Genomic DNA, 26983 nt, shown 5'->3' on the forward strand with positions numbered 1-26983 from the left:
ATGGTGGTGTTGGGTTGACGGTTGGACTCGATGATCTTAGAGGTCTTTTCCAACCTCAATGATTCTATGATTCTAAGAAGAAAAAAAAAAAAGCGTTGACAGATGAGTGTGAAATGAATTAAGATTTATGAGAATACAGCTATGAAAGCCTACTCAGCAGCGACAAAAAGTATTTTGGAAGCTACCGTTACACGTGCAGTAATTCTACCTATCTCCTACCAGTCTCAAAAATGGGCTCACTGGTCTTTCCCAGGTAAACGATGAGTAGCAGTACCACAGACAGTTCAAGGAGGTAATTCAGAGAATATTTCCAATTTCATACAAGGGCATGAATTAAATACGTTCATATCAAAACAGCACAAATCCATCTGTGCAACGCACAGGAGTCCATAACTTTCCAGTAGACCTGGAAAGACAGCAGTGGACCAAGCTGAAAGGAGAATGCTCATCACAGCAGTCTCAGAAATGACTTCAAAAATTTCAGCTGTGTGTGTCCATGAAAAAACCCATATAAATTATCACATCAGCTTGCTGTTATCCACCACACTGTTACTGTACATTACACAGAGTTCTTGACTGCTTATAGTATAAACAATCTGCACAGTGGCCCATTAGTGGTTTTCAAGTTTATGCTAAGCATTGCAATTTATTGCTGTCCTTTAGGTTAATGTACTATTATTTCATGTATTTATAATATATTTCTGGATTTGTTGTTAATTATGATGTAATGTTTAGATACCAAAGATCAATCAAGACCCCATAGTGTTTACAGATACATGTTAATAAAGTACAAAGTACACTAGATCTCTCACGATGCAAAGGTTATTCTATAGCTCAAGGTCAATATCAGATTTAATACCCATGTCTGCATTTCAAAATTTTATCTATCCTCTTCTGTCTGGGCCAGCAAAAGGAATTATTGACCTGAGATTTTAACTCAGGAACCCTTAAGATATTTTAACTTGCAATACTAAATACTTTTATGGGAACATCAGTGCTTTCTCCTAGCTTTACTATCATTTCTTCCTCCTAGTTTGTGAGCAGTTTGGTTCCTTAAGCTTCAAGCTACATTTCTTGCATATCCAAAAGTCTTGGTGAAATCCCTTGATACTTCAAGGTCCTCACTGGAAACACCAAAGCCTTTTCTGGCCCAAAGGAATGCACTTAAGACAACCACAGAATGCTGTAAGGGTAAAAGCGTGCATCCTCCAATTTGCCCTTGGCTAAACCAGGTATTCTGTGATTCCTGTTGTACAGGAGGTCTGCAGAAATTTTGTCCATAATTCATGGACTATTCAGCTTGCTCCACGAATCCTAATCAGTACTTGTCAAACCCAAAAGGAGTTCTGGCTGCCCAGACATGCTGCACTTCTTATATTACTGTTTACTACTGACTCTTCTCCGTATTATGATAACTTTGTTGAAAAAAAAATTCAGTACCCTCACAAAATTATCAATACTATTTCCAGAATCATGGACAATATGACTATTTTCCTATCAGAGACAATTAAACAGTGTTTCAGATAGTCTGGTAGGCTTTAGCATGACTTGGAAAGAAATCATCCAGTACTTCTATGGAAAGGAAATAACAGTCTGAGAAAGGTTTTCTTAACAGATGCTAGGAAAGAAATCTTTCAATACCCTTGAGTATTGAGTCCTCCACCACGTAGCTTTCTTCAGCTTTGTCATTTCTCTCACCTTCACCATTTCTCTCGCAACCCTTTCCCTCGAAGTATTCACTTCTAACCTCTGTAACTTTTCAGTCTTGCACTGTCTTCTCCTGTTTTCCTTCAATTACTCATCTCCTATGCTTCTTTTTAAACTTCCACTATCCTATTTCCCTGTGTTTCGAATGCTATGATGTAAAATCCTCCAGAAAACTGAATGAAAATTTAGCTGCCGTGTTCAGAGTCTGACCTGAGTGAGACAGTAGGGTAATTTAATATATGGAGTCCTACAAGGACATGTCATGTGTCAGCAGCTCTACTGAAGATCAGCTTTCAAGATTGTACATGTCAAAAAATTATTTCTGATATTCTGAAAATCTGAAGGAAAGCATCTGAACCGAAGGCTTCAAAGCTGACAAACACTCACGTATTTTATAGATCTGAAATCTATATAAGTTTTTGCTATCATTCTTTCCTTATTCCCACAGCTTCTCCAAATTTAAACACGATGTTAATTAGAACATACTCACAAAATACATTAAAAAAAATAATTCAAGCCATAACTGAAAGAAACAAAACAGAAGTAAGGGCAGCACATAGAAAACTTATTTTAAAAGCAGTTGATTAAAATGGGGTAGTCAGAGGTATGGCTGATTACACAAGCGATCCCTGGGGACAGGCAGTGACCTTGTTTACCACGACTCCTGGGAATGACTGACAGCCCATACCCAGCCTCTATATTTCAGGGCTTCTAAAAGTTAGTATTGTACTAACTTGCTGCACAATGCTTAAACGTATACTATAACTTATTTTCTTAGAAAGGAGAAGGAGTTTTACCGGGCTATCACAGTACCTCCCCAGGCAAATCCACTCCTGATGCATGTGCATAATGCAATAGTTAGAAAACAAAGCTCACAACACTAAACCATGTATTTTCATAGTAATTACAAGAAATAAATATTAAAACACATTTTAATCTTCCTAGCGCTCTTTTTTTTCCCCCTAGTGCCCCTTTTTCAGTTGTGGCGGTTACAGCAGGTACAGTATGTACCTGTATTCTTGTGCATTTCACTGCATTAAACTTCAATAGTGAAGTGAAACAACAATAAAGCGTGACTAGCATTACTGCAATAGGAACTTAACCCAGTTTCATGCACGCTATGCAATGTCACAGAGAAAACACACCATTATTTGAAGGACAACTTCAGTATTTAATTATGCTGTGCAGGGAGATGGCAGAAATAAAAAACCAGTATCATTAAACAACGAGAAAGAGCAGCAGTACTGAGGAGGCAAGGGTCCAAATAAATTAGAAAACTAGTCTGTATTTGAATTTTTTCGGTTCACAAAGTTAAGGAAATGATGTAGCAACAAACACAAATGAAAAAACAATAAAATCATGGACTACACAATATGATTTATCAGACTCACACAGACCCAACTCTGTCTCCCTGAGTCGTCAAAACCAATTTCAGTTTCATGTAAAAACAACGGCAGAATCTGGGCATAGCGAGACATTCATGTAGGGTCCTTCAGCCAGAGTAGCTGCTCTCTATTAATAACTGAAATGGCAAACGCCACTCTGCTTAGAGCTCCGTCTCCTCAAGATAGTTAAGCCACTTCTAATTGCAGCAGTTTCCTATTGTCTGCTTTCATCAAAGACTCATCAACTTACCCAAATCAATCTTTATTATTTCAACACTGTCCACAGAGTCCTTCCTAGAAATAAGAAAGTTTCTCTTCCAGGCACTATTTCAGTAGTTGCAACTACGTAAGTATGTCAAAAGATAGGAAGAAATTTCTATTAACCGTGGAGGTTTACATCAAATGTTTGTAAACTATTCCAATGTTTCACTACCTGGACACGGTACATGACACAACCTTGAACAGTCTCTATGAAATCACATCACAAAAACATTCCTGCATTCCCTGGAACAGCGTAAAATTGCACATGTTCTGTGGCAGCCCATGCTGGAATGTTTTTATCATTCCCTCTGTTTACCTATGCTGACTGAAGTCAGTTATAACAGCAGTTTGAGAGTCAGAATAACAAAAGTCTGACAGCGTAAAAGATTACAGAGGACTCTGGCCACCAGCCCACTGATGCTATCATTACGTTTATTTGTTCTAGGTTGAGATAATACTGTTTTCAGGGATTTTTTTGTTCTGTTTACAATTTCAGATCAAAGAGAAAGGATCATCAGGTGACAGTCTAACTTTCATCTGCAAGTAAATGAGCTTCCTCAATTCAGAACATGCTATACCTTTATTAAAAACCTTCCAAAATGGTCTTGGGTAAAAATATTGACGCACAATGAAGAGCTGTAGGACAAGAAAATGTATCCTGAACCAAAATGTGCACCACATACACATGCACATTTTTTCCTTTACAACTGAATTGGGCAAGCATGGATTCCCTGAGAGCTTCAGTTCTCTCTCTGGTACGGTTAAATACAACCAGTGCTTGCAATGAACCTTCACGATGTAACAGTGCATCAAACATGCTGGGTTTTGTTCCCTTAAGTAAAAAAAAAAAAAAATAATTCTAAAGCATAAGTGGCACTTAAAGACTAAAAGATATTAATCCAATGTAACTGAAACAGTGACTTCTGTCTGTGTTTGCAGAAAAGTAACTTTGAATGTTGTGACCTGGGGACTGACATCACTTGAGCCAATAAAGTATCTGAGCACTTCACATTCTTTCATGGCTGCTGTCCTCACAATTCCCTTATGAGACAGAGGTCCACTTTCCATCTTACTCCATCTTCATCTGAGTCACACAGAAAAGTCAGTGGCTTTGTTAGGAACTGAGTGATCTTCACAGTCCTGACTCAATGTTTTATTCAGCACATAAGGCTTCTTCCTGTATTTGATGCTCAAAGTCAGCAAATACAACACAGATTCGCAATAACAACACTTCAAAACTCAGCAACACTCTGTTTCATTGTTCAAAGCATGCAGAAAGAGAAAAGGAAAACCATGTTATGAAGACTAGCTGTGAATAGTCAGGGAGAATACTGCTGCTTACCCTTAATTCCATACCAAGGGGAATGCAAGCTCAAAAAAACCTACCTTACCAAGCACAGTACCTAAATCTCCCTCAGCACCATGAAGCCAACGCCAGCTGGACTGGCAGGGCATACGGTCATCTGTTGAACACCAGAACAATCTGCTCTGGTCAACATTTCAGTACAGGGAAAGCTTATCTTGTGGGGAACTTGCAACAGCCTCATCCCTTTATCCTCCATCCAAGAGAAACATTACAAATCGCATACTTTTAGCTATTGGGATAGACTGTCAATGCAAACAATGTTCTGTATTAAAATAAATTTTCATTTTTCTTTTAATAAAAATCAAAGTACAAAGTCTCTATTTTATCCCATTCATTAACGGTATGATTTCAGTGACACTGTCTGGTTGGAGTGGCGAACTCATTGCAAATGCTTAGCACAAATTCCGCTTTGGCTAAGGACAAGATCCTGATGTCCATGAAAGGAGACAAAACCCCTATTGACCTCTTTCCAACCAGTTTCTCTGTATTTCAGAAATTGTCAGGAAAAGGTAGAAATGGTCTTTCAGACTGAAAATTTCTCAACCCCAAACCAAACCAGAATTTGTCTGGAATTTAGAAAAATTAATGCATAAGGTAGCATATATCCTTTAGTTTCATTAAGTCAAAGTAAATCTGACTCAGTAGAAAGACGTGTGGGTAACTTAGAGACGCTGCAGTAAATCGATCAGAAAACACCATTATTAAATCACAACACTTGCTTCTTTTTCTTTAATATACATTAAGCGTGCAACTTAATCCACTTAAGATGCTTCTGTATACGAATGACAGAGGGGACTTCCTGTCACCTTCTCTTAGGAGACCGAGGAGAAATACCAACCTACTGGTCTGCCCTCCAACCACTGAAGACAAGGTAAAACGGAGACCAGGAGTTCTGCAGCCCTGCAAAAGGGGATACTCCAGGGCTGATATTCTAAACCGGGTGAAATTACAATTCAAACATTGCTGTAACACCAGATATACCTGTCATATGTATTTGGAACACCAATACATATGGTTCCCAAATTTCTGCTCCCAGAGCGAAATCAGTATGCCATGCATGACACAAAGCATACATTGCAGATCCAACACTTCTTGGAAAAATAGGGTCTTACAGTGTACTCCATGTACAGTCAATTTGTGCAGAAGCAGTGATCCCGTACAGGGAACTTCGTGTGTCCAGCAGCTTAGGGCATTCAGACAAGTATGTGAAACTTTTATAAACGTTACCAATGTACCAGTTCTTTGTCAATGAACTAAATGGTCTTATAGCATCAGTAATATCTATTTGCAAGAAACACGCTAATGGATCACAAAGCAAGAAAAGAAAAATCATGCATTAGACTGTGAAAGAAGGATATTTTGGGAAATGTGTGGCGAAGCTCTATCAGCCAGCATCTCACGTACGAAAGCAGATAATTTCAGTATGGACATTAAAATACCACATATAACAAGAGCATAATGATGATGTTTGGAACAATTTATAATGGGTACTAGCTAAACAAATTTTGACACTGATAATCACTCATGTCCATCAACACAAATTATAACTTTTTATAGCTCCAGTACAGAAGGTGACCTTTAAGACCATTGGCCTTGGTTCACAATTAGCTTTAAACCAGGGGGGGAAAAAAAAAAGGAAAAAAAGTCTGGTTGCAAATGTATAAATACTATTCTAACCAAGAAAGGAGGTACAGAGGCTTCCAGTGTGTCTCAGAATATCTGCATTGAGAATTTTAAATTGAAGTCACTAAAATTCTTGTCTAATGCTACTCATACATGAAATTTACAGAACAAAAGAATAGCAACACATACTAGTCTTCTCACTAAACAACTACAAGTACTGTTATTCCAAAAAAAAAAAAAGTAAAACCATCCATCGTATTATGTAAATATTTTAAATGATAGACATGTATTGAGAATCACAGGTACCAATGCAATATTGTTGCTGGCTAGTTTAATTATCATGGGTGTTGTGAAATCCACCAAGACTCCTCAGACTGGTTAGAATTTTCTCTATTTTATACCGTTCCAAAAGCTATACTGCTCACATCCCAAATGAAAGCTATGTGGCAAAGTGGGAAAAAACTTTGCTATGTTGATACTGAGAATTTTAATGCAATGCTTTCGCAGAGATGCTAATACTATATCCAAAAAAATGTGTCAGTAAAGGTTTATTCTTTAAAACATATTATGTTTGGTTTCCAATGTATGCCTTAAAAACAAATTTATCAGCTGTAAAAAACAGAACATCATCTTTGTTCCTAGTGACTGGAGTCCTATGCTTTGGTTTTCAATATTGATTATAGGTATTTCCCATTTTTTGTATGGAAGTAGAACAAAAATAACTCTGAAACATTAACCACATTATAGTACATGCTCAAATAGATGACCGAGTATATGCATACACACGGCTCTCCATGCCCTTCATATTATTTATAAAAATTACTTGTAAGTACTATATATATTATCCCATAGACAGGGTTTTTTTCCTAATTTCCTCTCACTTTTCAGATTGGTTATTCCTTCCTATAGTAAACCATTGCCTATAATAGTAATTACACTTTTCCAGAACAGTAGCAGCAAAGCTTTAGAGTATTTAAACTACCAGTAATTTAAATTCACACAGGTTGAAACATTACCAACCACTACTACATTAAATAAAGCTTTCAGATTCTACTTGTTACAAAGGTAAGGCAAAAAACTTAAGGGAAACTGCACAACTCATAGGAAAAAAAAAAATGGTTCGAAGGAACTATAATCACAGTACCACAATAATCCAAGCTTCCAGTGTCAGGGTCATAATCGCAGTGCCCGAGGCTTCTCTCTGTCACACTAGTTTACATCTGCCAGACTGTCACAAGTCTGTGCTTTCAGTGTGTAATTGCATCAGCAAGCGCAATACTCATTTCTTACCCTGTGGTGACATTTTTATTTATGTATTTAAAACAGGTTCTTCAACAGTTACTCAATGCTACCAAGGTGAGGCTCTCCCGATGCCTAAAAGCATTGCAGTGAAGGATTCAAGCATAATACGCTGCACTGCTTCTATCACAGCAGTGCTAGCAAAAGTGATCTCTCACTTTTTTCCACTTTACCAATAAATCAGTTTACTGAGCATTTTTTAAAACAGAATTTCAGACTTTTTCACCCTATGCTAATCTAGCCTAATTTAGCCTTCCATCTTTAAGAGTGGGATTTTTAAACTGGGACGTTAAATCTGTATCACTACAGTCTCCAATAGGTTCTCCCAATTTGCTAAAACGTAGATAAAAGTTAATCGCAGTCTTTTGATTAACTCTTCCTTTCAACTCTTTAATTGTCTGTCTTTAGCTTTTACCACCAAAGTCAAGCAAACCCTGACAGTTGCTTCACGGGCACTAGACAAACGTTTAACATGTTACATGAGAAAAGGTTAAGTACAAACACAGCTAATAATCTGGGCTCTTTGGAGGTAGTGTCATATCTGAATAAATCTGACAGCACCTCATTGTAAAGGGCAAGAATTTATTATTGTCCAGGTTAAACGCTGTGCTCTTATCCTTTCTGTGGCTATAACATAAGAAAGGCTCTTTGTGTGCTGAAACAAACATTAAAGTGCCAACATACACAAAATGTATAAGGTGTCTGGGGATTATTCTTCAGCAAATAGTTTAACTTACTTTGGCTTCAGTCTCTCCCCTGTGAAGTGTATACAAATGATGGACGGCACTTTGTGATGATGACCAAGGATGTGTCAGTATTTGAAAAACATGGAAATCATGGCCTAATGTGTCAGTAGTGACCAGCAACATCCCTGGGTAAAAAAAAGAAAAAGAAAAAAGAAACACAAAAGCACAAGAGATTAATCACTGCAAAAGAAGAGGCTTATGAACGTCTATCTAAAATCTAGCGTGGCTTACATTGTGTTTTCTGGAAACAAAAGTAAACAGTTGCAGAAAATTACTGAACTGAAAGGGATTCACTTCATCAAAATGAATCAGAACTTCAACTGGAATCATATTAACAGTATTACTACTTCGGTATTACAGTACAAATCTATAAAAGCCAACTAAAAAATCTAGGAATGTTCTAACTGAAGTTGAGAACTTGTGTGACCAATATGAAGCACTGAAGTGATGAATGTTAAGAGTGAAACCCCAAAATGCTCTTCACTGGGAAAGAGCCAGTATAAAAAAGATTGATGTTTCCACAACAATATTTTTTGGAAGAAGAAATGTTATCAAAATGCAGCCAAAACAACCCATACCAAAAACAATCCTGAAGAAGCATCTTTCTTATAAATGCGTATGAAAGAAACTGTCTGATTTATTGCTTAAAAGGCAGCAAATCAGAATTGAGAGCTTTCAAGTGAAATATTAAATTAGGTACTAACTTCATTGAAAACAGGTCACCGATGGATGTACTGAAATGATTAAATTAGAAGATCAGCAGAATCACAGTAACTTACATATGCTGTTTACTTTTTTCTCCCACTATATGTCAGTCCATAACCCAGTTTTTAAACATTTACAAACATATTTGAAGTCAATTTGCCATAAAAGTTTAAGTTTTTATATCAAAAAAGAAGTATTTTTGTACATATAAGAAAAGTACAGCATCATGACAGAATTTAGAACTACAATAAACAAACTTCAGATTTATTTTTCTGTATAACAATGTCTATATTACCATGATTATTAATGAAATTTAAGAAGTTATCATCCAAAGTAATCCTCCAACATATTAATTAATGTCAAGTACAAAGTGATTTTAGCAGTTTAATAGCTACATTGAAGTGCCTTTAAATAATTTTCGAGGTATCGCATCTATTAAGGAAAACCAGGAATTTCCACACAGCTCTGTTGTGTTGATTCTCCACATAAAGAGTAATTGAAATCTTTTATCCCTCAGGAAGAGAACTTAGGTCTCCACATTTTACATGACACCTATTCAAAGGATAAACGATTATCTTATTTCTGTCACAAAAAAGTGTTCACTTTCTCAGTTTATTTGCACATGGTTCTGCGACTCATCTTTTCCTCTTCTACTCACTGCTGCTAAACAAATATATACAGTACAACTTTGAAAGCCCCCACACGTCACAAGTCCTAGCATATGCCACTTTTAAAATTTTAGAATTAAACTGAAAAAAAAATCCTCTTGTGTACTGAGTAGCAGAGAAACACGCTCTTAGTAAAGATTAAGCTTAATTAACTTTTCTACTGAACCATCATTACAACATCACTCGATAGCTATATCCTGAGTGTTTCCCCTCCTTGGCAATCCTGGAATCCCCCTTCCCTTAAGCCCAAATAGGAAAATTTCAGCAGCCAAAGCCTTAACCTCCTGGGCTCGATGTCACTCCCCACCCAGTGCCGCCTCCTCCGAGGCTGAAGCAGGTTTGTGAGCACGTCTCGGCTCATAGGAGGAACAGCACAGTCCTGAAGCCTCCAAACAGGGTAACAGCATCACCACAGACTTCATCTGACCATGAGCAGGCCTGTGCCTCAGTTTCTCTTGACCATAACTCTTATGAAATAAGGATCTTGTGAAGATAAACAAATACTTTCAAGACTATGAGGCCCACCAACAGTAAGGTACAAAACTGGAGAGAAATCCAAATTGCATTTAGAGACAAATTTGCCTACAAGTTTCCTTCTCGGCTTGACCACTGAAGCTGGTAGGGCTTGGACAGAGCGCGAGGCCACCCACATTGCACACATCCATTTCCTCAAAATCACACAAATGCAAAATCTTAAATCTGACCTCAGCAAGATTCCCTCTAGTAGACATACTTTTACTGTTATAGGCTGTTACTCTGATACTGAGTGTTAGAAATGAAAGAGAGTTTGTTATGGAGCTAAGAAATCCATGAGTGCATTTGGGTATTATGTTTGGGCGGTAAGGCATGTGAGTTGAGGTTGGTCTGGATGTTAATGTTGGCTTAACTGGCAATTTCCTTGATTTGTAGTGACTGTGTTGATAGGAAATACAGCTAAAGTTGCTCAAGTGCAAGTCAGCCAAGTCTTTAGTGTGGGATTATGCACACAGTTTGCATTAATTCTGTTCTGAAACATCACAAAATACACTTCCCTTCTAGTGAAGTGTGCGGTCCTCAATAATATATAGCATTTCCAGTGGAGAAAGCTGGAAGCAAATAGGGGTTTGTGTGCTAGAATTAGGTTGCCACTATTACTGGAGCGAGGATATTCCAAAAGATCTAATTCAACACAGTAAAGATTTATAGTCTATATTCCCATATTTGCCTCTCCTCACGCATTAGATAGCTTTATATAGAAGTTGAGTGTGCTTTTGGTCCTTTTGAGCTCTCTCTTGTTCCTGATGGAAAGGACCTTTGGAGAAAGAGAAGCTGGAAGAGAGGAATACATAAGGCTTCTCTCAACAGTAAACAGACGACCTCAGCAAACCTAGATTTTTTTCTTCCCCCCAAAGTGCTAGAAGTCTTTTATGAATACATACACAGAGCCGAGTGCACCCAGAGATCGGAGCACAGCATTCTTCATGTGTATCCCATCACATGGCACAGTGCAATGAAGATCGTAAAAAAAAAAAAACAACACACCCACACTTTAAACGAGCCAAAAATCTGTCTGGAAACTGGAGACAGAAAGCTGCGTAATAATCATGAGCCAGTGAAAACACAGGAATTACCATACTGCATTGTCCATTAAATCTGTCCGTTGTTTAGCTAACTGGTATCTCATTTCCAATATTGGCTAGAAATGCAGGTGTCTGCGGACAGCACAATAAACCCCACAGTATGCAGCCGCGATATAATTTCGCCCTTCTCCTCACAAAGGTTTTTTTTCCCAAATCTGTAATCTCTACTTACCCTGAGCAGGGCACAGCTAGAAAGCTCACTTTAGGACCATACACTACAACATATGTCACACAAATCCATAGAGCATACGGTGTTACCTGTTCGTTCTTTTGATGACATGCGCCATAACTGAACAAAGCCGTGAAATGTGCTTGCCTATCTTGCAGGTTTGATCAGTTCCATATGATGTACATAGTTCTTGGTTCCATATTAACGTGCGTTGCCTTTGGGTTTTTTGGGTTTCATGTTTTTTTATGTTTGGGGTTTTTTTCTGGTTTTGCAAACTTGAAGGAGTACAGAGGCGAAAGACAGTGTATTTGTGGGTGGAAAGGAATTGGCTTAAAAAGAGAAGGACGGGTGGTATCTGATTTGGCAATTTTGCACGTCTAATCTAAAATCCTGCCGTCTGTCACTGCTTGGAATAAATACATTTTATTAGATGAAAGCCGAAGGAAAACAGGCCCTTTGCTTATATTAGCAACTATTTTTCAGTAAGTTAAAGGATGACCTTCCATACTCACATTTGCATTTGAAATACAAATATATACTTGCAGAACTTGTATCAACACAGAGGTCCCAAGCACAATACCACAGATGTGAAAGAACGCGTATTTATAAAACAGCATTTTGAAATATCTTACTACTGTTATTCAAACAATAAATCACTGCTGGTTTAGAACATTTGACTTGGGGTTTGGTGTGGTATTTTCCAGCTCTCATTACTTCACACTGAAGAATCACAGTTTTCAATTACTACAGCTCAGCCATTTCGTTTCTCTCTCCATCTCCCTGCAACAAAAGGCCGCTGCACCGCCGCAACACCCCAGCAGAAATACCGAATCCCAGCAGAGAAACGTGAACTTGAATCTTGGTTGTTACCTCACTTTCACTTTCAACTGCAAAAATCTTCAACTCAGCTTTCTAGAAGACCTTGTGACAGTTTTCCCAAAAAGTTGTTTAGACGGAAATATGGGTTAAAGCTGTCATAAGTTCAGTCCAAAATGTTTTCTCTTATGATGTACTTTATGTATGAATAATCATAGATGAAAAGTGAATAATTCTCAAGGATTTCCTGCTTATTTTTCAAACTGGCATTAATCCCTGTTTAACAGATAACATCTGAAATCAATTGAAGGTCTTGCATACACAGAACCCAGTGGAAATTTATGTGTAAAGCAGATTTTACTTAGTATGTATCTCACTGCAAAAATTTTGATTTTGCTTATCCATAATATGAGGGGTGCAGCTAGGTTAAATTAATGACTGCTTTACTGTGTGGTTTTTCAAATCCACAGAGATTATTAAAATCCAGTTTAAAAGGAACAGCTATCCTAGATGGAAAAAAAATTACCGAAGCTTTGTTATACCTGACAGATACATTTGCCCTAATTTACAGCTTCCTACTTTTCATGCATTCTGTTTGGGAAACAATAAGCTTCTTTCAGGATAGAAACGTTAAAAAATACAGAGAATATATGCATAAAAGGAAAAACTAGCACAGATGTAGACTGTGGGTTAAGAGCTATTTATGCAGTATCAGAAGACTAAACCAGACTCTGGCCTGGCCATAAACTAAGCCCACGCCCTAAATGAGGTGCCAAGCCACAAAAAGCATTTGCGTCAACTGGGAATACAAGGAAAAGAAGGACTTCTAATTATAGGGCCTGGAAGCGGAAGCCCAGAGTGATTAGGAGTTTAGGCGCTGCTGTATGTTTATCTGGGAGCTTCCTCTCGTTCTCTCTCAGCCCGGGTTTGATAGATGAGGGTTGGCCTAAAGGGTGGGATTGAAGTTGCTGATGGTACACAGAGTTCTCCACGATCCGAAGGAGACGGAGACTGAATACTAAGGCTTCTGTGGCCTTGTAGGAACATAACTCTTTTCAACTAGGCGTCAGCTGGTTAGCCCAAACAGCAAAATTAGAGAGTAGCAAATCTCAGTTGGGTACTTGTTATAAAATCTAGGAAACCTGAGTAGCCTAAGCATCTCCACCACATCCTATTTATAACACCTATCTAATTGCATAGTTGTTTATTATATGCATACAAATGAGGCACACACAATTTCACCTTGGGTTTAAGTTTCATGAGTAACTTCACTTTCAATAATGCCATCTTTCAGAGGAGCAGAAGGTTTTTTCCGCCTTCCAAAACAATGTCATTCTGTAATTACACACTAAAGAACTCAACACTTTCAAGCTGTGTTGGATTTGTTTTAAAAACACCAAGGGCACAAATGTTAGGAAAGCAGGCATACATCTGCATGAAGGAAACATATTCACAGATTTATTTAATTTAAGAATGCAACTCCTCCATTTCCACACATGCATAGCCGTAGAGACCTGTATAGCCATTGCACAAATACGCTATTTACACAAACAGTGATAAAAAAATATGAACAACTACTCAGATTTTATTTTTTAAATACGAGCATAGATACCATGCAATGTTAATATTATGCTTTGTAGGTTTTCAAATTACACGATCAGAGAGCTCGGTGGAACCGCGCTGACTTACAGTCGCTCCTTATTCAGTCCATACGCATTTCGCTCGGCATTTCGACCCTCCGCATGCTAACTGTATAGATTTCTATTCCACGGCAGCTCCCTTGCAAAAAGCAGTCGCGTACATATCTTGTTCAGATGTGACAAAGTTTGTGGTCCATGGTTTTATGAAACATATGACCTGACCTATGAACAGTAGCTTTATTTATACTCTCTTAACTCCTCTCTGAGGCTGATGCTAGTCAAAATAGAGCCAAATATTAGTGCTAGTAAGCCCATGTATACTTCCAAGTCTCTATTTACACAGTGATAAAAAAATATGAACAACTACTCAGATTTTATTTTTTAAATACGAGCATAGATACCATGCAATGTTAATATTATGCTTTGTAGGTTTTCAAATTACACGATCAGAGAGCTCGGTGGAACCGCGCTGACTTACAGTCGCTCCTTATTCAGTCCATACGCATTTCGCTCGGCATTTCGACCCTCCGCATGCTAACTGTATAGATTTCTATTCCACGGCAGCTCCCTTGCAAAAAGCAGTCGCGTACATATCTTGTTCAGATGTGACAAAGTTTGTGGTCCATGGTTTTATGAAACATATGACCTGACCTATGAACAGTAGCTTTATTTATACTCTCTTAACTCCTCTCTGAGGCTGATGCTAGTCAAAATAGAGCCAAATATTAGTGCTAGTAAGCCCATGTATACTTCCAAGTGTAAGACGTATGCCACAGTTACAGAATCCGGTCTCAAAAAAAGCTTAATAAGAAAAATCTGATTTTAACAACAAAATTCGCCAAGAAGATAAACACGAGTACATAAAGATATCAAAAATATTTAAGTATAAAAAACCCCCCAGCAAGTCAAAAGAAAGAAGAAAAATAAAAAATTATCTTGTGAATAAATAATTATCTATGACTGGAGATCTCTCCACACTGTAACACACTTAGGACAATTATATATTTAATCTGAATATTTGGAGCTTGGGGTGGATGTATGGAAACTGTCAGACATTTACCGTGTCCAACAGATGGCTCAACAGTATGCTTTATATACTAAAAACTACTCACCAGTTTCCAGCACGAACTGACTAAAGCTGATGGCCCAATAAATACTAAAACTTTATCAGGATGGGTTTCTCCCTCCCGAAACTAAGGACGCACACTGAGGGCAGCTGAATAAGTGAGGGCAAAAGATCAAAGGGAACAGACTCCCTTTTCTTTTAACCCTGCTTGTAATTCCTCCAAAAGGGATACAAATCCTTAGCCACCACCATTACATTAGTGTTTTGGGGTTTGTTAGTTGCAGAGATTGCAGTAAACATTTTCACTGCTGAAACATATCACCCTGTTTTTCCCTTTTCATTGGAATAACAATGGAATAACAATGAAGTAAATGTTAGAGAGGGTAAAATCTTGACCTCCCCGAAGACTACGGAGCTTTTGCCACTAACTTCAATATGGGAAATAATTTTACCCTTTTTATACAGTTGTGCATCTTTAATCCAAAAAGAGGTTAACAGTGCCTGCTGTTCTGATATTAATATTTTAGAATTATAAATCTATCATGTATCAAAACAGAGTACATTCAGCAATAGAGATACCCAAACAAACCAATGTTTACAAGTGTGCCCACACGCTTCTTCAATATATTCAGCACTATATTAAAGTTAACCTTATTAACTTACAAATTTGACAGATTTTAACAAAATGTAAAATTTCTATAAAAAGGTGTCCTTGTCCAAAACCAGGACAAAAGGTGACTAAATTTTCTACAAAAAGATGATCATAAAAAGGTGAATAAAGAACCATCCTTCAATAAAACTGTGAAATTTTCTGCAGTAGCATAGAAAGCAACCATGGATAATATTAGATTAGGACAATTGTACATTTTTAATGCTTAAAGAAACTAAGACCCTAATATTTCCTTTCTCTTAAAAATGAGGAATAGGAGACTACAAAAAATTGCTGAAACTGTTAGAAAAATTACAGAAACAGGACATACTGAAAAAGATAGGAGGCCTAAGACCATTCTCCTCAATGCCTCGTATCAAAGCAAGACTTTTTGGTAGTAATGAAAAAAGCTTATAAATGGTACATAGATGGAAATCAATTATTTACATATTACTTCTGTTTGCAGCAAAAGGTAGATTATGAAGCACAATGATTTAATCACACTTCTCCAGCAGTACAATACCTTCTTTGCACGAAGACATCAATTTGATAATGACAGAGAAACATTTCCTATCTTCTCCCCCCTCCTCAAATACCAGATCTTCAAAAGAGAAAACGGGCTCTATTCAAACCTGCTAGGAACTTCTACCACCAACTCCTACTTAATCCCGATTTGGGGATAAATTTCTTTGGCGATAATAGGTTAAATGCTTAGATTTGAAGAAATATGAATGTGGAAGATTTCTAAAAAGTTAAGTAGCGATGGATTTAAAGTATTGGTAATCATATATTTCTGAAATTTAAAAATAGAATTAATGCACTGCAAATCACCATACTGGCCCTCTTTTAAATGCATTTCTTCCACCCAAGTGACATGATGCTGTATAGCACTGATTACAGTATTTCATAGGCATTTCTCCTCAGATTCAAGATCCTGTTCAGCACGCCTCCAGGGTTAAACTCATAGCAAACAAAGAATGATTTTATTTATGACTGTTTTTAAAATTGTAGTAATTATTTAACAGAGAATTTAAATTATCAAGAATTTCCTAAATTTTCAGTATATCCTAAGGTCTTCCACCTTCAGGTGGGAAATGCTCTAGAATTAGGCAAGTATTTCTACAAAATGAAAATTAGTTTCCTGTGGGGAGGCATTTAAGAAGAAAAAAAGAAGAACGTACACAAATGAAATTAAAAAGTTCAGAAGAGAACAGCATTGAAATTCTTTCACGAAAAGGGCACTCTCATTCATATCAACCTGGCTAATCATGATGAGGAGACAATTTTTTTGCTGTCATTCAAAGCATACTTCATGTTAAAACAGACTAGATTTACACTTTTGATGCAGAAAAATTCCACTGCTGACACTTTCCCTTCACAAACCATAAAGCAATGCTAGCAAGCTACACATCATGAATTATTTCTCACCTTCTGCCCCAGCATATATGGTATAGAGACACAATCTTTGTAATTGCAATTCATCGAATATCATGCCATTACATTATTTTTAATACATTTGTCTTCAAAGGCAACAATTCAAGTTGAAAAACAAAAGTCAAAATAAATCGAGAAAAAGAAAATAATTATTCTGTCATTAAATAATTACAGCTCATTTTACTCTAGATGACACATCCAGGAGGGTGATGTTCCAGAATGAGATTAATCTTGCAAACTCGAGAAGAAAGTTGCAGTCACTATAAAAGTCCAAGCACAGCCGAGGTGCTGGTTGCAGCCATATCAGTGCTGCAATAAATTAGCTTATACAGCACTTGCCATTATAAAAGGTATCTCCAAACCTTAACTAATCTACATGTTTAATAAAAGACTGATTGTACACCTTAGGTAGGAAAAACAGAAAAAAAATTCTGTTAATCTGTGAGGCACTATCAGTGCTTCCCAACAATCAAATAAGGTATTTTTCTGCCCACTTGCTCTGATCAATGGGAACAACTTCTGCAGAGACATTCCAATTTAAACCTCTTTAACTATTAACTCAAGGCCACCATCACATTTCAATATAGAACATTTAAATAATCAGAGGAATTTCAGGTCCGTTAAAGGTGCAGTCAGGCATCCAAAGGGGTATACAGTTTAATCTGTTTTACTGCTGGCCCAACATTAATTTTCCCATTATTAATGGATGGAAAAGCTCTTTTGTAGCCAAGGAAGCGTAATTATTTAAAATTTTACATGTGTTGCACTTCACAGCTCTCAGCTGCTAAGCTGGCAGGAGTAACACTTCTGGAAAGCAGATCATTTATTTACCACATTTAAAAGAAAACTACCCATATATTTATAAAACAGCAGCCCTTTTTAGCTATTTACTGATTGTCTTATTTGAAAAGTTTCTTTCTTTGACATTAAAATTACCATAATTAAAGAACAACAAAAATCAAAGTACAAAAATGAACTGAATTTGACATGTCATTTACTGGTTTCAGCAATGGATTAAGAATCAGGGATCCTGTGTAATATTCTTCTCTGGCACTGAGTTACTGCGTGACCTTGAGTGAGTAACAGCTTCTCAATCCTTCAATTTTCCTATAAATTAGCTTTCAGTCCCTAATGTTACAAGTTTGAAGTTCTTCCAGTTCATTTTCAACATACCCTTCTTTTTAACCCGTCCTCTTCTAATAAACGGGTTTGAAACTGTACCCATAGCTTTGATTTCTGCTCTTTGTTTTCTATACTGTTTGCAAACTTCTTTTCTATCCCCTCTCCCTTGCACTGCTGGAATTATGCCACTATTCATTCAGTCAATACCACAGCTTGAAAAGTCTCCCACTTGTTCACTGAGAACTCCTTTCTTCCTCTCTAAACCTATTTCTTTGGAATCCTTCTTACCACCTTGCCCTTAACTCCGTAAGGATCAAGTCTTACAACCTGTATCTTTCCTGTCTTACGTAGAAGCTATCTTGGTCCAAGAACGCATCCCATTCTGAACTTGCAAGGTAGCTGTATGAATTTACACTTTTCTACTCGACATATATATGTAATACATATTACTTATGTATATTAGAATGTACCTCCCCCTTCCCACCAATTTAAAAGTTGGTGCTACTGCCAAATTGAAGGTGTACTTAGCTACAGCTACAGTAATGTTTTACTTAATTATAGTATTTCCAGTTTTTTTTTTAAGGGCTTGTACTGAAAAATACTGCATCTTTTGCTCCCCCTAAAGTGGTAAGAAGCCATGACAGAATCCTGTAGCTGGCGAACACGTCTATGAATACATTTAAGACACGTAGAAAAAAGCTTTTATTGAAAAATGCTGTCCTGAGGGAAGACCACCACTAAGCTTTTGTAACAAAATGTCCTTTTCAGAGGCTGTAAGTCTAGTTACTTGCCTTAATAAATTCGCAGCTAAAGCACAACCTCTAAAAAAAATTCAAATACAGGATAATTCTCATCTTTCCTAGCTACCCACAGCCACCTACTGGATTTTTTGTAGATGTAGTTCTTGACAATGAAGCCTTCCCTCCCCAGCCTGAGAAACAAGGCACAAACCTTATAGTAACAGTAATGAATGATTACGAGTTACACAAACTCCAAATAGATGCGCAAGCTTCTACTGTTAACCAGATTCCCAAAACAAATACGAATAATAGATACATTTATATGTATGCTCCCAGTAACAAGGAATGAAAGCAAAGAAATGAAAGCTCTGCTGCTCATCAGCAGTGTCTAACGCTATAGTCCAAGTCCAAACTGGCTAGTCCCAGATCAACAGCAAAAGTAAAAATCTGAAACTGGGAGGCCCTGCAGTCATGTAATAAGTTACTGGCTTGTACTATTACAGTTACTATGCAACTATGACTTTTTGAAGGAATTCATGTCAAAGGCTGTGCCAAATGCACCATACAAGGGAGAAAGGAGACAGCACATGCATCTGAACGGCAGCCTGCTATAACCACAGCGCCCGTAGCGCCTGGTTCTCCTGTGAAAACCCTGGCAGGACAGACGTTAGAAACCCCGTATGGAGAACAGGAAGCTACGACCAGTTCAGATTTCACCAATTATCACAGGTGAAAGAGGAATTAAGACCTAAGCACAGTTTCCCATTCTGCCTGTCTCAGTGAATAATTTTGTGAGTTAGGCTAAGCTACTACATTAGTCTGCATAACTTGAGGCTTCTGTAGAAAGTGGAACTACAGAAGAGCACTGCAGTTCACATTGAAGATGGACAGAACAGTAACAGATGTCCTAGCATCCTCCAAAATCAAACTCGATTATTTGTATATCGTGACTCTCAGAATTAGTGGACATATCTAAAATTTAGAGCTAATTTCCCTATGCCTTACTTTATCTATAAATTGTGAAAATGACATATATATATATTTTCACATTTCACTTATTCACACATATGCATCCTTAAGACCTTGTGACCAAAGCCCATTACAGTAATCAGTATGAAGCCTGCAAAGTACCCTTCTGTGTAAAGGTTAAAAACAACAGATAAGATGTTAGTCCTGTGAAGGTCTGATTTATATAGTTTATTTTCAGCAAAGGATAGCCTTGTTCTGTTTCTCAGGATAAGCCAGAAGTTATTCTTTCCTTGTGTAAGACTATCCCAATTCAATGGCACAGAAGAATACATAAAATCAAAGGAAATATAGCCGTGTGATTAGCTGCCACAGTGGAGAGCTGGCATCCCTCTAAACGTTTGTAAGGAATGGTGCCAGCTTTAAGAACAAAAATTAACTGTCCCGAATTTCTATAAGGGCTGAGAAGTAAGTATCTCAGCAACCTGGCAGAAACACAGCGTACTGCTTGGAAAAATGCTACCAGAGTTCAACTGGAGGTGGGGGATTTTACTTCAGACACCGAGGTTATTCACCCTAACACCCACTTACAGAACTGCTGCATGAACCCAGCAGCCAGAAAGCGTGGAGATTTCTCAGTTTTATAAAGCACATTCTCTTCTTGCCTCACCGCCACTGACTCCACCACAATCCTGACTGAGACAATTTATGCCACTAAAACATACACATTAACTGCAACAGTCAACAAATGGCATTTCTACCTAATTTTCATAGGAAATTCTCCTTCTGCAGCATATGCCAAGGCGTAGCCCAGTGTAAAATACAAGTGGGCTGTAACCTGCATTCTGTCTTAGGAAGCTGGTATTGTTTAAAAAAAAAAAAAAAGGTAAAAAAAAAAGCTAGTGTTGCCTGGGAGGGAAGGCAGCACCTACACATACAGCACATGCTGCCCGAGTGCATTCCTGCAGCACCCTTCATTTGTGGGACTGCTGTTAAAACTGTGATCCCACAACGCGTATGTCAGGGAGAGCAAGTGATATAAAACATACCTTCCTTTGCAAGCTAGAGAGGATCTGGCCTTCCCTCCCCTCTATAGGGAGAGGAGAAAAACTTATTGACCCATGCACTAGATAAATGAACAGACTATCCATTAACAAGTGAATTGCACAGAATGAAATTATGTTAGAGACAATAAAATGAATATGACTTTAACGTGTTCATTAAAACTGTCACCAACCATCTAAAATTTAACCTATAAACCACAGCTATCATCCAGATATACAAAAAGCTTGCCAAAAAACACGATTAACCTGTGCAATGATCAATAATTTTGACATACAGTAAATTTTGTTTTTAATTGGAATACCTACAATTGATTATGAAATATTCTCCTAGACGTGAGAAGAAAAGAAACCAGCTAAGTTTGGTCACACATTTGTTAGCTAAAAACTTTAGTGTTGGAGAACATCTAGGTATCAGTGACAAAAATCTCCTTAACTAGAAAGCACCTTCTTAAGCAAAGAGGCAGAAGTTTTACAATCACAAAATACATTATTTCCATTTAAAAACTTGATTGCATCAGTATCTTCACTGTTTTTATTGGAATCAAAATCTCAAACCTGGAAAGTAAAAATCATAATTTATTAGTTACTCCTTGATACACGATTCAACTTCCTTTTCTCTTTCAGTATCTCTAGGAAAAGGCAGCCTTTGGGTAAAATGCACATTTATTTGTTGTGTCAAATCTAGTCCAATCAATAACTCAAGTTAACCTAAAAAAGAATATAAATCCTAGAAAATCCCAATTTTATGACCCTAAACCATACCAAATAAACAGAATCCATGTGTCAGCTACAACACTGACTACAAATACTGAGAAATAAGTTCCTTTTTCAGCTAATCTTCTCAAGAATTGTCGCACATGAGCCACATTTTGTAGACAAAAGATACTACTGTAGGCAATATATTTTAATGCCTTAAAAAATAATAATAAAGGTAGAGAAGGAATGAAAAAACAGGGGGGTTGGTTATTTCCAGGCCTGTTGATAACATTTGCTATAGCAAGATGAGCAGCTGGTCTAGATTCAAAGGCTAAACCAACTGTTTCCTGTCACATTCAACAGCCCAGCATCATTTAAAGTCTTAGTATTAGGAGGAAGGTGGACAGAAATTCTGTAACTTCTATCACTGTGTAATCTGTGTTAAACCTTTGAGGTATGTTACTTTCAAAATCCAGATAATTGACTTTTTACCTTCTTTGAAATACTAGTAAGAAATGTCTATATATTAAAAATACATACATTCCTAAAAAGTTAAAATAAAAAAATGATTCTTTTAGCTTCACTGTTTATAAAACTTAATGAAGCTTGACATGTCTATAAAATTTTCTCTTTTCCTAGAGGGTGGAGGGGAAGCTTACAGTTTACCATGAAATTCAGCTAACAGAAATGGTAAATATAAGGTAAAAACCTATCTGTCTGGAACTGATTTCTGAAATACTGATCTTATTTCCTTCCTTATGGATTCTATTTTTATTGTATTACCTATGGCTGTACAGAACTTGCACAAGTGTGGACAACAATGTATTTAGCAACTAATATTCAGCTTTAGCACAAATAAAATGCCTATAATTTGCTTTAAAATGTGGTAAAGACAAGACAGTTTACTAAAATAAAACTACAGCCCCATAGACTCTAAAATTACTCTTAAAAGCATGTATAACAATTTCTATAGTATGACTAGATGTGTATAATTTAGAACTTGCACAAGTGTGGACAACAATGTATTTAGCAACTAATATTCAGCTTTAGCACAAATAAAATGCCTATAATTTGCTTTAAAATGTGGTAAAGACAAGACAGTTTACTAAAATAAAACTACAGCCCCATAGACTCTAAAATTACTCTTAAAAGCATGTATAACAATTTCTATAGTATGACTAGATGTGTATAATTTACACACAAGTTGGTTTTAATTATCACAGTTCATAAAGGCCTTTATACCTTAGATCTGTCAAAATGAAGAGAGGAATTCTGTTCGTTTTTAACACAGTAAAAAAATCTATGAGGATCCTCCCTTCTGGCCTCCTAAAACTAAGATCCTTTAAGCATGTCCAGTTTGCTCCAAGAACTAAAAAGCAGATTCCAGGATGCTTATCAGTTGTGTGATTTACAGACATTGTACTTTGAAAAGTCTCACCAATCGTGACTCCGTTTCAAGTCTGAAGGGACTACCTCACACCACCCATATCGAGTCTTGTCCAACTCGCAGGACTAAGCCATAGCGCTCCCTGCCAACATCATAAATGCTGCCATTAAAATATTTGTTTTAATTCTGACCTCAGAGTCACAGCTAATAAACAAGAAAGGCAACGAGAAATTGAAAAACAAACTAAATGCAGCTGTTGGACTGGACATTTCACAACTGTTTAACTGCATCCTTTAATTTCACTTCTATGAATAGAAGCCATACACCACAGCTTGCATGCCAGCTAGTCAACCAAGCAGTATTTTCTTCTGAGTTCATTTTGCAGTGTTATTCTGTCATGTAAATTTTACTGTATTTTTAACTTTTCCTTTGAGATGCTGTCTGCAAACAATGGCTAACTATTTGCTGGTGGTTTCTCATTAGAACACGTACTAGCAACGGACAGCATTTGTATCATTTTTCCATCATCTTCCTCACACACAAGAGGAACAGAATTTTTTGTGTATGTATAATACATGTTTTGTGTGTCAGTACAGAGCCCATTTAAATATATCCAGTGACCAGATGATTAATGTTTTAGAAACTATGCATTACAAAAATCACACGAAAGAACTAGATACAGAGGAGTGAAACGTAAAGCTTATGCTATTCTATGGACTTCCCAAAACTTCCTCATATATAAAAACAAAAGTATTTTTTAAATGTGTCTTTACAACAATCAATGAAAATACTTTCCAAGAATGCATTGGATTACAAATACTAATTAGGTAGAGAATCAGGAACCTGAACATACTTGAAAGAAATCCATTTAGAAAAGGGAAAAAGGAGGCCACATACTTTCAAAATTGTAGATACAAATAAAGAATCAGGACAGTACGAAAACCAGAATTTCCAATTTATTATGGAATATATTCCTTGAGTATGGAGGAAAACACACATAATTTTATTTTGCAAAAAAAAAATATAGCACATTGCTGTGTTTTTCAAATAGCTAATGATCCTCCCCTTCTCAGTGTTCAGGTTTGGTATGTGGAAAGGTAAGAAATACCACCTCACAGCCCTCCAAAACGAAACACTTCGTTTCCTTTACGTGTGGGAGGCATATTTTCATTTTTTTTAAAAAACAAAAATCAATAACCATTTCTTTTAAACATGTGGAAATTTAACTTCCAAATAATATATGCCGTTAGAGCTTTATATTGAAATGTCTTAAAACCACCAAACAAACAAAAAACCAAAAAGAGGAAGCAGACCTAACGCCTCCCAAATCACACTGAAGTCTTAATTCTCAGCACCATCTCAGTTCAGGGTATTTGCATCCACAACTTTGCTCGAGTCCCAAGACCTTACGTGAAAGTAAAACCGTGAATACTTTGGACCAATATTAAAAGGAACAGCAATAAACCAAAACATTTGAATGAAGCCGTATACAGAAATTTCCGTAACAGATCATGCCAGAGGTCTGTGTAGCCCAGTGTATTTATTGACTTCAGCAACAGTGACTGGCAATCATCTCTGTGTCTACGATGGAAGAGGGAACAAAGTGAATTAGTTTTAATGGACTACGGCTGACATCAGAACTGGTGAGGTTTTTTCCTCCTTTCTAAATCACAGCATCTAATACAACATAATGAAAAACGAGGATGTTTGTATGGTTCCTTCAGTCTCCGGTCTAGACACTCTCTAGTTTAGACTAATCCAGTTTACCATTGAGCAACTGATTCTAATTGGTAACATTTAATCCTTCCCCTTCCCTCTCCCCATTTCAGACCCTGCATACACTTACAATTCCTGGCAGACTATCATCAATGTTAAAAGCTTCGAGGCTTTTCTGTAAACATCTTAAATTAAGTAACCCCCTATGGTGTATTCCTTCCTTTTGTGAACTTCCAAAATTTAGTCCAGGGCACCTTCATCCAGAGTTTACATAATAAGCTTTTGTCAATTTACATTACATAGCAGACAGGATTCTTCTGCAATACTATAATGACTATGACATTCTGCAAACTGTTTGTACCTGGGGTTTTTATTATATAATAAAAGTTTAAAGCCTCCTAATGACAAATTCTTGCATAACGTTGCATTGACAGAAAAACATCTTCATGACCAAGAAAATATTTACCAAAATTTTTTATCCTGGCTACATTTTAATTATGGTAAAAATTCAACCATAATACAGACCTTGGTGTCAATACTGCTGTTTTATGTTATATAACAGAAAATTGTTACTGGTTGTACAATTGTTACTGATTGTACGTAACTGACATTTCTAAATATCTTACTTTTATAGCATGGAAAAGGCCAAATTGCCATTCCAAGAAATGGTGGAAGGCTATGTTGTCCTGTAAGCCACAGTAACAGAGTAGGTAAGTTCATCAAAAAAAGGAAATCATGCAGGTGACATTATCTGCAACTCAGTTCAGCTAACAACATCCTAGATTATTTTTGGGTGGCCAAGATGTATTGACTGTAATCCCATAAAGACAGGCCTTGTTCCTGGACGCAATCTAAAGGTACCAAGTTTTTCTTCAAAAAAAAAAAAAAGGAACCAGGAAAAACACAAAGCATAGGTTTGGGAGCATATCTACACAGACGCAGTCTGAAAAATTAATCTAAATTACCTAATGTGAATTAGTAAACAGCAGTAAGTTTTTGTCAGGACACTCTGTCCACAGTAAGTTGGCCTTCAATTCATCCAAAACTGAATACTCAAGCTAAAACAAATCAAGCCAATGTTCACGCTAAGTAAAAGCATCCACACAAAAGCTTAATGTGATTTTCATTTAAGAAATGAATTAAAGTAACTGTTCTTAGAGTCTCTTTGTAAGTATAAGCCTCTTGTTTCCACTACATCAATATACATTAATAAAGTCCCCAGTCTATTAATATTACTTCACTTCCTTGTATTATTTATTCTCGTCTTGAAAAGTTTTAATAAAAGGCTTAAAGTCTTTCTAAAAGTTAGAAGCCGCCTTCCTTTGTTCAGAAATGAAAGCGTGGACATGGTGCTCTTAACTGTCTGCAGCAGCTGCTTTGCACAGACAATCAGATGGGTGTTCAAATATGAACTAAATATTCTCAGAACGCAGCTCATTTCCCTCGCAATGGTTTCTGTATACCCAAGAGATGTGACTTTCTTCTTAGATGTGGATCCGTCTTGAATAGGTTGCAGAAATATTATTGTTCTCCCTATCAACTACAAAACTGTGCTGTACTCAAAAGACATTCGGCGATTGCCATTCGAAAGACTCTGCGTATCTGCAGCGCCCAGTCTACAGTCTACCAGCCACAGCTCCCTGCAAAATTCATCCACTTTGTTGGCCATTTCCAAGCTGCATTAATTATTCTGCTGGCAGGAGCCCATTTCTGGTCATCACCTGCACCGGGGCCCCACAGCTCCTTCCTCTTACATGCCAGTATCCTTGCCACATACTGTGGTGCAAGCATCACTCCATGGGGAGGGGTATACATAAATAAATACTATGTGTATGCATTACTTATTAAGCGAATATACTGCAAAATCAGATCCCTTTTTCCTGTTAATATACAGCATCTCTTCCATGGCACTTTGCAATGCTAAGTTATTCCTATAACATTTATTTAATTTATTCAATATTGGATGGATGTCTAAGAATCAAAACACGAGTGCTTCAGAAGAGGGACCTTAACTTCATGTAAGTCACAAAAGTCACTGGCACATATAGCATTATATAAATAAACCATGATTTTGACATAAAGTGTAAGAAAAACTGTGTCTGTTTCCTATGGAAGAAGAGGATACATTAAATACTCATA

At 37.0% G+C, this 26983-nt stretch overlaps 1 protein-coding gene across 7 annotated transcripts in view; it reads right to left on the reverse strand.

The window, feature by feature from the left end:
- BCAS3 (BCAS3, microtubule associated cell migration factor) overlaps positions 1 to 26983 on the reverse strand; it is a 386307-nt gene that overhangs the window by 264643 nt on the left and 94681 nt on the right. For all 7 annotated transcript variants that reach the window (XR_657522.1, XM_009278231.2, XM_009278229.2 and 4 more), the window contains exon 13: positions 8379 to 8512. Coding sequence is in view for 6 of the 7 variants with exons in the window: in XM_009278231.2 (XP_009276506.1) it covers positions 8379 to 8512 (134 nt within the window). In the remaining variant the exon portion in view is untranslated. The remainder of the gene's footprint in view (positions 1 to 8378; positions 8513 to 26983) is intronic.

This window comes from Aptenodytes forsteri, unplaced genomic scaffold (genome assembly GCF_000699145.1).
Source record: "Aptenodytes forsteri isolate BGI_AS27 unplaced genomic scaffold, ASM69914v1 Scaffold66, whole genome shotgun sequence".
Lineage (NCBI taxonomy): Eukaryota > Metazoa > Chordata > Aves > Sphenisciformes > Spheniscidae > Aptenodytes > Aptenodytes forsteri.